The 15,801-nt window shown below is 40.7% G+C and overlaps 1 protein-coding gene across 1 annotated transcript in view; it reads left to right on the top strand.

The window, feature by feature from the left end:
• COASY (Coenzyme A synthase) overlaps window positions 1-15,801 on the top strand; it is a 570,022-nt gene that overhangs the window by 32,507 nt on the left and 521,714 nt on the right. The window contains exon 2 of the mRNA XM_044054708.1: window positions 7,213-7,897. Within this exon, the coding sequence (XP_043910643.1) occupies window positions 7,240-7,897 (658 nt within the window). The 5' untranslated portion in view covers window positions 7,213-7,239. The remainder of the gene's footprint in view (window positions 1-7,212; window positions 7,898-15,801) is intronic.

Here is a 15,801-nt window from a genome sequence, read left to right as displayed (position 1 = left end):
GATGTCAACATTGTTTTCAGGATTAATTTAAGTCTTCTAAAATACTATTACTGAGTTTTATTTGCATTTGTTCATGTTTTATTGTTGATCCTTCATCAGTTCCCAAATATTTATACACTCCCTCTTGCTCAGTTTATATCACATTCTTGCCCCAAACTGATGTTTTATTGGTGCTGCAGATTTCCTGCTTTAAATGTTGCTTTTGCACATTTATCAAGACCAGTTAACATTCTTATATCTGAAAAGGTTTCAACTACTTGAGGTTGTGCTTTTAGTTCCTTATCTGATGAGCTATACAGTTTTCAATCACAGACAAAGAGAAGTGGGAGCCAAATTACAGCCATAACATAATCTGTTAAGCAGACAGCTTAATGGGTTAAGGGCAAGGCAAAAGAGCAGCAGTGACAGAGAGTCACCTTGGAATATCCCCCTTTGGATTTTTATCCCTGGAATAATAATTTGTCCTTTATCGTGGCTTAACTGCAAAGTGGTTTGCCACTTCTTCATGGTCACTGTGATGTAGTTTATCAGTGTAGGGTATATCGATGAATGTGGGATACTGTCAAATGCTTTTTTTGTAGTCTATCCATGCCATACAGATTCTTCCCCTTTTTACAGTTCTCCACTATGACTTTAACAACAAATGATCCTTTGTTCTATATGACTTTCTTTTATTGCCCTTTTGTTCTATTGCCATCATTGAGTGTTTTCTTCTTAATGACACAGATACAGAGCTAAATCTTTAGTTGGGTGTTCCGAGTCAAGTCCTCCACCACTCTCTCTGTGAAATCAGTGGTCTGTGTCCCTGTTCCAAATAGCTGACACACATGCTCTTTGAGGTTTGATTTTCTCTTTGTTTCTCTCTCTCTCTCGCGCGCGCGCACACACACACACACACACACACACACACACACACACACACACACACACACACACACTTGGGAAAGGCTGGCACAATTTACTAGCTCTGCCACCTCCACCCAAGCTATAGCCCTTGCCACCAGCCAGCTACGCTAAGGCTGTTACAAGGGTGCCCAGTTATACTGATTAAAATTAATATTAATACAAATGGTAGAGTTTGACCATTGCAGCAATGCTTTTAGGAGCAGCCACAGTGTCACCGAATAAATATAAGTACTCTCAAAGGTTAAAATATTCTCTTAAAGACCAGCCATAATGAAAAGTTTAAATATATTTAATAGTAAATAATGAAGAAACATGAAAATACCAAATATCTCTTTACAATAAACACCAGAGTTTCAATCACAGGAAATATTAAAAATAGCACAGATGGAAAGATTCACTCAGACAGAGAAAAATAATACTTAACTAAACTGATCTAAAGAATTACTGTCCCCTAGTTCATTTACTAGAGCAAGGCAAGATGAAGTGGGTGAGTGGCCCATCTTTTTTCAGGTTTCACAAACAGGCTGCTCTGACATTTCTGTCTCATCTAGCATTAGAATATACTTTCAGTGCTGTATTGCAGAATGACATCACATACATCTGGTCACCTGACCTCTGGTTCCCACACTACCCCTTTTACTAGAAGCTGAGCCAGAATTTTACACATGTGCCGCCATACGCACACACAGAGTTTGCTAAGATGTATTATAGCATCTGGAAGCTATAAAACCATTTCAAAACCCTCTACCCTTCCAGGGTAGCAATTAGTTCACCAATAAGGACAGTACAGTAGAATTCCTAGTCCTAGTTTTTACAGACATTTTGTCTCTGGCTGCAATCAGAACTGTTAGATACAATCTGTATGGCCTAAAGAAGGTAATTTAATTTCAGACTATTTTTCAAAGTTAAGTAACCACTGTAGAAAAACTAACGACAGCACAATAAAGGCTTGAAGACTTTTAGCTGAGGTGCTAGAGAGTGAGAGAATTGAATAAATGTTTTCCTGTTTGAAGACTGGTGGCCTTTCCTTTTGTGGTTTTATTATTTTTCATAGTTAGTTGGACTGAGATTAACGTCTTCTCTTTCAGCATCCTCTGTTGCAATATATTCATTTCAACAGTTACAGTACAGTCTAACATACAGTTGTATTTCTTTTTCGTCTAGCAGGACCCACTGTTTCTACATATTTAACACAAAACACCTCTAGAAATCAGTTTGATATACAAATGACATATACTTCTTTACGAAACTCCAGCTAGCTATGCTATGCTAACTAGCTATGCTGGCATATGTTACACATCCACTGTGCTAGTTCTCCTGGCATAGCAGGTAATACCTCACATTATCCCACCATCCACTGCTAAATCTACAGAAAAAAGTATTATTTAAGCTTCATACTGTATTAGCTTGTTTACTGTTTCATTGCTGACATTTTGCTACACTGCACTTTTTAAGCTGAAGTGTTGCTTCAAGACCCATGATACATTGTGCCTACTTCATTCAGTGCTGCTGTATCTAGATAGTGTATTTGCTTACACTTGGGATGTAAAGCCAGTCATCTTACATAAAGACGTTTTTTCTGCACTCTTGTGGCAGAAGTGTGCTGATATAAACTCATCTGAGTTAGGGATTGCTGGAGGAAATTTCATTGTGTGATTTCCTGATTGGTAGATAGCTTTAGACTTGTATATTTGTGCCAATATTAAAGCCTTGTATTTGTGCAAAGCTGTTGTTCATGGAGCAGTGATCACCGGTGCTCTTTGTAGATGCAAATATCTTGTAGGTAAGTTTTTCCTTAAATAATTGTCAGTGAAGCCAGTCACCGTCCTCTGCAGCTCCATGAGGAACTCAGTTGAGCACTGAGCAGAGTTGCTTTGTTGGTTTACCTTAGACTACACAGACTTCACAAAGTATAGCTCCCACTCATAGTCTCTTGCTACCAGCACAGTTCAGTCAAATTAACCAATTTCTTTCTCCAAGAAAGCACACAGTAAAACCTGCTGCCATGGATGGGCAGTTTTCCATCATCTCTCTGGCCAACCTGATGGACACGGGCATTCTGAGGCAATGTAGCAATTGTCTAATGTATACTGACAAACACTTACTCCTGAAACAAACTAATACTATATGTGAGAGATGTAGTTACACTATGAAATTGGAGGCAAGACTCGCTCATATAGACAAGTCTAATTCCAAACAGACTGTCAACACTCACACACCACTTCTCACATTTAATAAGGACTTAACACACAAACCAACATATGCTGAGGTGATCACTTGTAACTTATCAAAAGCTCAAAGACCTCCCAATTGCTGCCTTAAGAAACCACGCAAAAAGCAAATATCAACCACAACACACAATAGCACACAAGACTGTCTGAGCAAACAAGCCCATAAGTTGTAACATCACAAAACCCAATGTACTGGTCATAGATGACTCCACAGTGAGACACACAGATCTCCACCTCACCAGGCTGGATAATGACAGGGCTGTGGTTAGCTGCCTGTCAGGTGCCAGGATCCATCAGATCACCCAATCACTTAAGTCACTCTGTCGTAGGCCATATGGGTGTGAGTTACCCGAGACATACCTTCCTGGACTATATGACGAGAGACATGACTGAGCTCTCAGATTATGTGTCACAGGCAGGTATGAGCCTAGCCTTGAGCAGCATTCGGCCGTCACCATGGATGATGCCACAATACAAACAAGAATGATTGGCATTAACAATTGGTTTAACTTCTGGTGCCATTCCAAGATGATCCAATATTTGCCAGCTTGGGAAGACATGTTCAACAGACCATGCTGCTTTGCCAGAGATGGTCTGCACCTGTCTCCTGTAGGCTTTTGGATACTGGCAAAGGCATTAGCCACCCCTGTTGTGCCCTTTTTAGGCAGGGCAAAATAGCCAACTGTCCCAACACGATAGGATCTTCTCTGGATAAACTCAATTTAATGCTGCTCAGTACTAGGAGTCTAAACAAAAACTGTACTCCCTGGAAGCACTCCTCACTCTGGAAGATGCTGACATCTGTGCAGTTCAAAGCTGCGGAAAGCACCCCAGCTATGCAAGGCTACATCACCTTCCATATGTTCAGACCACAAACTGAGCGGGAAAGAACCAAAGGAGGCAGTGTATCCATCATCATTTAGGACAAGTACACCTTGAAACTGGGTAAACAGTATGGCTGTCTCAAGCTACTGCATGTTCGATTAACCTTAGGCAAAATCCCCTACCACATCATCACTAGCTATAGGTCCCACAAAAATAAAGTAAGAAAAGTGTACCACATACCTGGACTGACTGAGTGAGTCACTTACCATGCAGCCCAACACCTTACTCATGGGCAATTTTAATAATCCTACCAATGACTGGGGAACATAAGCAACCAGAAATGAGCTGGCTCAGAGGTTCTTGAAATTTGTCAGTGCAAATGTCCTGGAGCAGCTAGTTAGCACACCCACGAGGGGCTCAAATATCCTGAACATAGTACTCACTAACATGCTCCTCCAGTGTGATATCCTCCTTGGTGAGAGCGGACCATAAAGCAATGCCTTTTGAAATGATTATAAGGCCAGACACCCCATCAAGCTCAAAAGTGCTTAAGAATTTTTCCAAGACACGTTATCCCCTACTAAGTGATGCCATAAAAGCCTTCAAATTGCTGCTGAACACAGAAAAGTGACTCCTGTGCAGAAGTGTACACCGACGCTCTGTATAACCACTTAAGCAATTGTAAAAAAACTGACTGTACTGGACAGGATTAAAAACAGGCCTTGCCAGAAAAACAAGTCATCCTGGTGGCTTGCCAGAGAGCACATAGCTTTATTCACATAACAGACTAAGCACTTTCACCCGTAATCCTGTTGGGCTTCATCAGAGTCAATCACAGTAAAATATTTAATCCTTGTATATAAAGCTTGTTACTTGGTTAATAGACATTAACATTCAGTTAGTACTACATAAAATATTACAACCCTAAAATGTTTGAACAGTTGAAAACTGACTTAAAAATCATACATATATTTGTATATACAATATGCAGATGACTCAACTCTCATCTACTCAGCCCCATCTCTTACTAGTCTGCAAAAACTTACTCCGGAATCCTTTACCTCAGTAAAAAGTTGGATTACCCAGATCCAACCCAACAAGACCAAATTACTCATATTTGCTCCTAATAAAACTAAAACCACCCAACCTCCTTTTACAATCACATCCAAAAATGGTGCTAACATCTCCCCCTCTGACCACACTAAACTACTTGGAGTAACAATTGACAATAAACTGCTATTTGACATCCATATATCACAAACAATTAAAAAAGTCCACAAGAAAATGGGTACCCTATACAGACACAAAAAAATTCCTGGGCACGCATCACACTCGCCCAAACACACCTACTTTCTACACTCATGTATGCCGCACCTATCCTTACCCACACTAGAAAACAGGACCTTGAACAACTCGAGACCTGCTACAACAAAATTGCCAGATTTGCTAATAACTGCACTTCCAAAACCCATCATTGTCGGGCACTACGAGAACTTAAATGGTTAGAACTCCCCCAACTACTTAACTATCAACAACTAATACTTGCCTACAGTATTGTAAAACATCCTGACAAAACCCCATCCCTAAACAAACTCCTAACCCTGTACATAGCAAATCGTCCCCTCTGCTCCTCAGAAAAAATCTTTCCTCTGTATCTCTAAAGCCAATAACTCTGCAGGAAAATCTCTGTTCTCCCACAACATTGCCAGAAACTGGAACAACCTTCCCACCTCTCTGACCTCAGCTCTTTCAACTACACTGTTCAAAAACTCTCTCAAAGCACACCTGTTAAATTCTTGGTTATGCCCATGCATCACATAAGACCCCTATCTTTGAAACTGCACATAAATGATGCAGATGCAGTCTCCGGATGTTTCTGCTACAAACTCAGGAACCCCCACTGCAAATTAATGAATCCCCTATTTTGGGTTAATTTTCACTTTTGATTTCTTACTATGAAATGTACCTTTGACCAGTTATTTACCTGTTTGTCACTTGTACAATAATATGTTTATTATTAATGTAATTTGTTGTAGAGCTTTTTCTACAATATAGGTTGTACAAAAATATGTTTATTATTATTGTAAATTGTTGTAGAGCTCTTGCTACAATATAATGTTTCACTACTTGTGTATATTAATTCAGAGCTTTTCTCTCCGGGCCTCGGCTGTAAATGGACACATGTCTAGTCGGACTATCCCAGTTAACAAATGTAAAATAAAATAAATAATAAATAAAATAAATATGTAGATGTTGGGCATTTTCATTTGCCTTGGACATTGTGATGTAATTCCCAGTGATGATTTGTAATTCTTTATACATAGACTCCACATAGTTTGCACATATACTTTGTGGAAGGGAGAGGGTAGCTTAGTATTTTCATGTTAAAATTGACCTCTCTGCATCAAAAGCTTGAAACGGCTGTAGTGCAAAGCCAACTATAACCTATCATCCAGCTACGTAATTTTCAGACTACACCCTATGTCTTACTGTCTCACCTTATGTCTTATTGTATGCTTTTGTTAAACTGGTGTCTCACTCTGTTTTTGACTGCTTTTACTTGATTCCATGTTGCACAATTGTAGATTGTTTGGTGGACTACGTGCTATGGGGGGTAATGCAGTTTCATCCCAGACACTTTCGCTGAGTCCAGTTTTTTTGCACTACATGCAACAAATTTCAGTTGCAGCAACTACTTCTGTTCTTGGATCTTTTTTGCAGAATTTTAATCCAAAGTGTATGGTTCATATCTGTATGGATTACTTTGGAGGGACTGGGTGTGAGGGAGCTGAGATTGAGTGCTTAGTATGTTGTTTGAATTGCAGTTGCTGTTTGATTATACTGTTTTCTGCAGTGCATTTTTGCAGATAAGGAGCAGGAACAAGTTTCGACTTTTGCTGGTCTTTGCCCATTCTTTGTGACTGTAAGCTATAGAGTCGTTTACCCCTACATAGCGATGCAGAAGATATGCCCCTGAAAACAACATATTTGCTGTTATATTTGACTGTCACTGTGTAGTTTGAGCTTTGTTTTATTTATAGGTTCCTTGTTTAGTGTATTATGATAGTAGTAACATCCTAATGTTGCTTACTTGTCTAACTGCCATCACAGTACAGCAGTTCCCAACAGGCATATGTGGGAGATATATTGTGACTTAAGACACAAGCCATGCTTTTATAAATGGGTAGTATGTTCTGTTTTGTGAACACTTAAGTGTACTTGTGTATAATTATGTTTTTTGACTTTGTAGGAGACATCAAGTGGTCACACTTTCAGTATGTCCGTGTTCCGAACCGGCCTTTTAGTGCTGACTGCTCCTTTGCCTCTCCTGTCATTGCGGATTGAACGTGTACTGACTTCTGCTGCCCAGGTAGTTGAGGACACACTTTATGTGCACCTGCATCCAGGACTTACCTTAACAGGACCTACAAGTTTGAAGCCTGTATCTGTCCCAGCAACTCATGAAGTATGTAACCTTATCACGGACCTCTACACTAGTGCCGCTGACATCTGCAGCCACTTGGATGTTCGAGTTCTTCTGACAAATGTAAAGAGCAAAAGTGTAAATCAGCATTCATTTATTTCTGTGCAGAACTTGTCTCACCCACCAGAAGTGGTTCTTACTGACTGTAGGGCTACAGATCTGAACAGGTCAAACCCTGAGAAGCAGAACCTGGAGAGGTATGCTGCTAGCTATTACTCCTGCAAGCCCAGTTTGGTGTCTGTTCTTTTGTCTTCTGAAACCGAAATATCTGATGAGAAAAAGACATCAGACAATTCGCACTTCCAAGACTTTATAGAGACTTACAGTGATGTAGTGGCAGGGGGAACATTTGATAGACTTCATAATGCTCACAAGGTCTTCCTGAGTGTATCATGCCTATTGGCTGAGAGATCTTTACTGATTGGAGTTTCTGATGGAGAACTACTGAAAAGTGAGTAAAGTTACTTTTTAAGTGCCTTATACTATTTTAAATGCCAGTAGCTAAATGGTTGAAAAAATGGACTTGCATATACTAAGTCTGAGATGGCTGTTTCTCAGAATATTCCCTCCTTTTCTAGTAAGTACGGTGATCTTGGAGAGTGTATGTGTGTGTGTTTGTGTGTATGTATATATATATATATATATATATATATATATATATATATATAAATGTAACACACATTATATTTCTCTCGATTTTATATATATATATATATATATATATATATATATATATATAATCTATATATATATCACACACACACACACACACACACACATGCAGACACGTATCTCTCGATTATTTATATGTATATGTATGTATATATATATATATATATATATATATATATATATATATATATAGTTTAGGGGTATAGGGGCTTGCCCCCCCACATTTATCAGGGATACAGGGGGCTTTAAAAGAGAAGCACAGTGGTTGATAACCACTTTTTTCATGCATTTTCGATCCCGTATTTGCAGCTGGGAGCCCTTATAAGTTGGATTTTTTGTATTGCAGTAACATATTTTTGGCAAAAGCAACCTTTTGCTGTTTTAACCTTGCGTCTCTAGTTATCTTTCTCATTGCAGAGAATAGCTCTCTTGACTGATCTGATGCAGTAGTTTGTGTGAGTTAAACTGTACATCTGTAAAAATGAGCATGTGTAATCAGTGCAGAAAGTAATTATTCTGCTTTTAATGAACTGAATTTTGTTTAAAATCAACTTGTGATATTAGCATGAAGAAAACAAATCTGCATAGGAAGTCTTGTGATGTTTGCTTACAGATATTTTAACAAGAACAGGAAAATCTTTATGCATTTACTTAAAAATAACAATTTCCTTGAATTGAAAATGATTGCATAAAAATGTTAAAGTATTGCATTTTTGCAGAAGGTTATATCTGCAGTTTCATGTATGCCTATACAGATATACTGATGAATGAGTCTGCCTGGCTACTGCACTGTCCCCCTTCTCTACCCCTGCTTCACTTGTATTTTTCTGCCTGTTTGGTATGCCTTTCCTATTAACCTGCACTGCACCAATGCCTGTTCTAATATGCTGCATTTTCTCCACCACAGTCCCTGTGTATACTCCTGGACTCCATCTCTACCCCTGCCTCTGAAACTGTGTTCCTAGGTTCCATTGTATCTACCACTGACTGTAAAAGTGTATTCCTGGGCTTGGTTATCTCTTCCACTGTTCCTCTATCAAAGTTCATTTACTAGACTGTCTAAGCATTTCCTTATCCACTGTTTCACATTGACATATCAGTATTTCTGCAGCACCTGCTTTCCACCAGCCTAATTGCTCTTTCGCTGTATGGTCATCAGAACTGTCCCTGATACTTCACATAATTTTATTTATTTATGTAATTTAGTAACAGGGTATGTGAATTTGACTTTTGTGGACCTTTGTACGCTGTGAACTGGGCTACAAGGGTAGATACAACATATGTATAGGCAGTTAAATAGGCAGTTAAGTGTAGCCAATCAGCTAGTGTTTTTGTGAGGCAGGAAAAAACAAGAGTACCCAGAGAGAACCTATGCAGATATGGGGAGTGCATGCAGAACTCCACCCAGAAGGTTTGTGGAGGTCTAGAATGAAATGCCTCTGGAGCTTTAATGCTGAGATCTCATCACTTAGCTACCCTGTGTACTTCATTCAGTTAGTCAGAGTAACATGCCAGATGTAGGAGTGTCTGGTTTCTGATGTGCATGGTGATACGAGGATGCTGAGATTAACATAGACCCAGCTAGGCCATAGTCTTTTTCTGGTTAACATTTTAGTTGCTGGCTTGTGTCACATTTGTGGTTAGTTGGCAGAGGCACATGTGATGTTTATATGAATGCCTGCAGTAAGGTGAATCATAGCCATTTAATACTTGAATGAAGATGCTTGTCGGTTTCCCCAAAATTATTAGTACCATGTAGAATGACAACAGTATACAAAGTATTCATTTTGTTATATTTTGTGTACATCATTTATGGTATTGATGGGCTTTACAACAAACTGGATCTGTCTTGGTGAATAGAATACCTGCTATATAGGATTGTGATAACATGATCCTGACACGTAAATGTGCATAAACTTATTGCTTACATGTATATCATTAATTGTCGCACAGTCCTGAGTACTGCTTGCAGTTGTATAAATCCAATCTTATGTGTTTTATGTCTGGAACGATGAGTCTGAGTGGCCCATTTTGGAAGTTCATAGACATCTGTAAAGTCCTTGTTTATCTCAGCTCTTAATTTGAGAACTATATATGATAACTGCAGATATCTCTGGAAGATGTCCTATTTCACTGTTGCAATATTCTTTACAATAGGGATCCCCTGCCAAGGGCAGCCCAACATCCGGCCAGTATACCAAAGCCTTTAGATTGCTTTAAGGTATGCTGTACATCACAAGTGTGCTACCCGCATAGGGCATAAAGGTGACGTTTGGACATACCATCCTGTGAACTTCTTTGCTGCCAGTCCAAATGCCATCTTTTGATCGTCGGTCTTAGTGCCTGTTAGTTGCTGATTCACCAAGCCAGTTCACATAAGTGCCCCATTGGGGTTTTTGCTCTTCTTTTTCTTTTTGTTGTTGCTTGTGGGTTTCATGTCATCCAGGAAGGGTAAATGCCAGTGCGGTAGACAGATTTCCCACAAAGACCATCACGAGTAGTGTTTATTTTGTCTTGGTGCTTCACACAGCCATATACCCTGTCCCATTTTTCTGGCTTTTTTTCCCAAAGACTCTCTGTAGTCAGCTTTCCTCTTTGGCCTCGTATTTAGAGAACTAATGTGTTAAGTTTTTAGTGAAAGACATTGTGGAGGGAACTTGCCTCTCTGAGGGTCAGTCATCTGTGAAGAAGACCATGAAGTCTTGGTCTTATTCTCCTGCTATACTGCCTCCGCCGGAAGTCTCTCTCAAGGCTAGTGAAAGCATGGAGGATTGCTTGGGTGTTAGTTGGATTCATCTACCATGACCTCTTCGAAGGCTGGCATGGATCCGATCCTTTACATGTCCCTGGAAGCGTCACAGACATCTGTTTTGGATGTTCATGGGGGGAATCCGCTGCTGATTATTACCAAAAGGCCAAGGGGTGTTCCTCAGATTTTGATTAGCGAGAAAGTTCATACTATAGTTGTGGAATGTCGTCTGGCATCTGAGCCTTCCAAATTTTACAGCATAGACATCCCTTGGAAGAAGAAACATAAAACAAAGCTTGTTTCTACTACTCCTAAGAACCCTCAGAGTGAATGGCAGAGTCTCAGTCAGGGTTTGTTTAATGCCCTATGGCTTTGAAACCTCCTCAAGGAGTTTCTGCTTCTGCTCCACCTTGGTCCTCAACTCCTCTTAAAAGGCCTAGGGATCAGGATTCCTCTGAGGAAGAGTTAAATTCAGAAGAGGAATCCCTTGCTTACTCATTCCAGATTCCTTTTTCTTTAGACTATGGTTCTGAGGAAGAGGAGTCTACTAGTCCTGACATTCCCTTTGAGGAGATTTCCTTCAGGGTCATGGTTTCCAGGATGATGGAATTTTTTAAATGGGATTGTGGTCAGGTTTTTGAGGTACAGAAAAGGTATTACCAGCTTCTGAAAATGGACCTCCTGCTGTCCCTCCTGTGTTGGCTGCTTTGTTGGTTGCCTTTTCTACTGCATCTCAGGCTCCAGACTCCCAGCCACCTGCCCCCCAAAAACTTGATAGATTTTATAGGGTGCCTGAGGATTGAAAAATTTTTTATAGATGTTCTTCAGCTAACCCATCTGTGGTGTCTGTGGCATCTGACAAGCCATCTCAGTTACTGCCTTGTACAAAGCTTCTTCCTTCTGATAAAGACAGTGGGACTATGGAAACGCTAGGTAAGAAGGTTTGTATCTCTGCCACCTTGGCTTTTAGAGCTGTCAGTTACTAAACTCATATGGCCAGATATGTTTTGGCTGTTCTTTTTCAGGGCTGTAAGGTAATTTCTGAACCTTCCCGATTCTTTAGGGAAGACTTCTGCCCTCTTCTTGTTGGGGACGTCTCAGATGACTCACCATTCTATTAAGTGCTGTTGTGATTCAGGAGATGCTTCTTCTGGAGTTGCTGCTTTTGGTTCTGTAATGAAGAGGCATTCTTGGCTTCGCCTTCAACCTTTGCTTGATGGTATTAAGACTAACTTGATGGATGCTCCTCTGGATAACGAACACTGTTGCTGACTTGTTTAAGTCTCCTCAGGATAAAGGCAAGGCTTTTCAGGAAGTTAAACATATTTTTGTTTCTCCCATGCCTGCTTTTCAAAGAAATTACCTTAATTCGGCATTTGAGTGTAGGCGGTTTTGCCCTCGTCCCAAAGGTAAGAAGGGGGGGTGGTAAAAGAGCTCCTCCTGTTAAAGCTATCCAAACTCCTGTAACCCAGAAATTTCCTTTTCCTGACAAACCAGGTGCTGTCTGAATGTCTTGTTCTTCTCAGCCACATTCCTTTTTCTGTTCATCTTTCCCTATCCCTTCCATTTTGGATAAAGATCACTCAGGATTCCTGGGTTCTTTCCTTTATCTGCCTAGGTTATTATACGGTCTGGAAATCTCTCTCCCCATTCAGGAGCATTCCGTAGCCCCCTTAAGGACAGGGGTGCTTCAGGATCTTTTGATCCTGAGTACTATTCAGGAAGTTCCAGTTTCCCAAAGGGGGGGGGGGAGTGTTTTACTCCAGAATGTTTTGGTTCCCAAGAAAGAGGCCACTTGGGGACCCATTCTAGATTTCACTCATTTGTACATCTTTCTGAAGGTCCCGTCCTTTCAGATGTTGTCCCTTCAGACTTTGTTCCCTGTGCTGCTTCCTTAGGTTTTTCTAGTGTTTCTGGACTTCAAGAATGCTTATCTTCATATTCATATTCATCTCCTTTTCAGGAAGCTTTTGTGTTTCTCTGTTGTTTGCTGGCATTTTCAGTTCTCTGCTTTGCCCTTTGGCCTTTCTACTGCCCCAAATGCCTCACTCCTGCGATTGTTTTCTACAGGCTATGGGGGATACAGTTCTTTCCCGACTTGGATGGTCTCCTGTTTCAAGCATCCTCTCCAGAGATTCTACTGCTGCATCTTCACTTTGCCATTTCCCTCCTGCAAAGCCTGGGGTTCATTGTAAATTTCTAAAAGTCCTTTCTGGGTCCTTCACAGGATCATGTATTTCTGGGGTGCAAGATCCAGACTATTCCAATGCTGGTATCCCTGCCTCCTCCCAGGCATTGACTCTCATTTCTTTCTTTCAGTAACTTCTTCCTCTGGCCTTAATCACAGCAAGGGAGTTTCTGAGAGCTCTAAGTTTTATGGCCTGCATCATTCCTATGCTTCATTTTGCCAAACTCCACATGAGGAAACTTGTGTTTTTAAAGTCAGTTTGGCTTCAGCATTCTTATCCCCTGGACTTCCTAGTTCCTCCTGTTCCATGCCTCAAACTAGAATTTTAGTGGTGGATTCAGCAGTTGACTGCCAATCCAGGGTTCCCTTTTCAACCCGCCTCCTCCCTGTCAGGGACTGTTCACAGGTGCTTTAGATGTGGATTGGGGGATATCCTTCAGCTCTCCAAAGGTGCAGGGTCCTTGGTCACTTCAACAAAGGAATGCCTACATCAATATCAAGGAGATAAGACTCTTCTGCTGGCTATTCAAGCATTCTACCCTCTGTTCTTCCCAGGGCCTCTCAAGGTGTTTACAGACAAACTACAGTGATGTGTTATGTCAACAAGCAAGGGTGGACGAGATCTTGCCTCCTTTGCTGGTTGACTCTTCTAGTTTGGGAACTAGCCAGTCAGTACCATGTGACTCTTTAGGCAGTTTATATTCCCTAAGTTCAGAACTTTGTGGCAGATTCTCTGAGTAGGTCCATAACACAATCCAACGAGTGGATGCTTCACAGGGATGTATTTCTGGACATTGTTCACCAGTGGGATACTTTTCAAGTAGATGATTTGCCTTCCCTCTGAATAGACAACTTACTCTTTTTTGTGCGAGAGTCCTACGTCCTCTGGTCTTGAAGGTGGACACACTATCTTTCTTGTGGAAGGAGATGTTTCTTTATGCCTTTCCTCCTCTTCCCCTCATTCCAAGTGTCCTGTTCAAAATACAACAGGATGCTCCCAGAATCTTGCTGGTGACTCCCTTTTGGCCCAGACAGCATTGTTTCCCTCTTCTTCTGCATTTAACCAAGAATAGACATCACAAGTTGCTTTACAAGGTGGACCTACTTACACAAGACAAGGTATCGCTCATCCATCCTCATCTGTCTACTCTTTAACTGACACTGTGGGTGATGGGGTTTTGATTCCATACAGACACCTTTTTTCCTGAGGACATGTTTAGGGTCCTGTAGGATCCTAGGAAGCCCACAGCTAGGAAATCCTACTTATCCAAATGGAAGAGGTTTTCTGTTTGGTGTCTTTCATGTAACCTGGATCCACTTTCTGTGGATGGTCCTTTGGTTCTGTCTGATCTGTGTGAACTGCTTAATGCTGGGTTGACTTATTCCTATGTTAAGGCCCACATAGCCATTTCTGCTTATCTGCTTTTCTCTCCTCCTTTAGCTTCTAGAGTTGAGGCTAAACGGTTCCCTACAGGTGTCCTTCATATTAGGCCTCCCAGGAAGCCTGCCCCTCCTCCCTTGGATCTTAATTTTGTTTTAGAAAATTGACCCAGGCTCCTTTTGAGCCTACAACTATAGCTTCCTTACAGCATTGCTCTTGGAAGACTGTTCTTTTGTTAGCCCTTATTATGTTTACTGGTTTGGGTGTATATTATACGCTTTATCAGGAATATATGGTTGTAGGCATTATTTGTATTGTCAGTGTTTTACACTGATACTCAACCTATATATTCCTTTAAGGTTGCCATGGAGTAATTCAGTTGAAATGCACTTTTATTGGATTGGTTATCAAATTATTAGTAATTATTTATAAATGTGTTTGTCATGAATTTCTCTTGTTTGTCTGAAGAAGGTGGAGTACTAACTTCGCTGAAAGCGCTAACGTTTATTAAATTTGTTTGTTCATTTTTTAAGTTGCCGGCTCTTATAGTGTCATTTCGCTTGCTTTTTTGTGGTTTCGTCTTGTGGATTATCTGGTTTGTTGTAGCAATCATTCCCTTCTTCCTCCCCTGGTTCTTTTCTCTTCTGGATGTTCTGGTTACGTCCTTTTGCTTGGGCTGGCGTTCCTAATGGGACTTTCAGTACTGAGGGTGATGCATCCAGATGTCAACCTTTATGCCCTACACAATACCCGGGCAGCATACTTGTAATATACTGACCAGCTGTCAGGCCACCTTTGGCAGGGGATTCCTAATGTAATGCTTCCTGCAACAGTGAAGAGAAGGACATATATCATTGTGGTATGATCTTATACAATTGTACTTTTCTTCCTAAACTGTAGGTTGAGCACTTCTTTTGCTCCATAAGCTATGTTGTCACTTTAGAATAGAGGCGGAAGTGTCATGCTCAAGAACCTTAATTCAATTAGCAGCAGGGATGGCAGGTGACTTCCAAGCAAGGTAATCTTCTTCTTTCGGCTTTTCCCAGTTAGGGGTCACCACAGCAGATCATCTGTCCGCTCATGATTGTCAGTGGAGTTTTACGGTGTCAAGTTGCCAGCCCAGCGCCCAACCTTCCACAGAAGCCACACAGATGCACACACTCACACCTAGGGCCAATTTAGAGTGTCCAATCCACCTACTCCAAGCAAGGTAATAATGTTACAAAATGTTGGTTTAGGTGCAAGGCGAGTCATGAGGGGATGTCTTCTAGAGTGCGAATATTTGTAATTATATTGTAAATGTAACCATTTCAAATGTTGGATCCAACTGTAGCGAGTCCTGTAATGATGATACTGACTAGCTGA

This window comes from Protopterus annectens, chromosome 13.part0 (assembly GCF_019279795.1).
Source record: "Protopterus annectens isolate FY-2018-M chromosome 13.part0, PAN1.0, whole genome shotgun sequence".
Lineage (NCBI taxonomy): Eukaryota > Metazoa > Chordata > Ceratodontiformes > Protopteridae > Protopterus > Protopterus annectens.
Note: the sequence above shows the minus strand (reverse complement) of the source record. Positions and strands in the feature narration are given on the sequence as shown.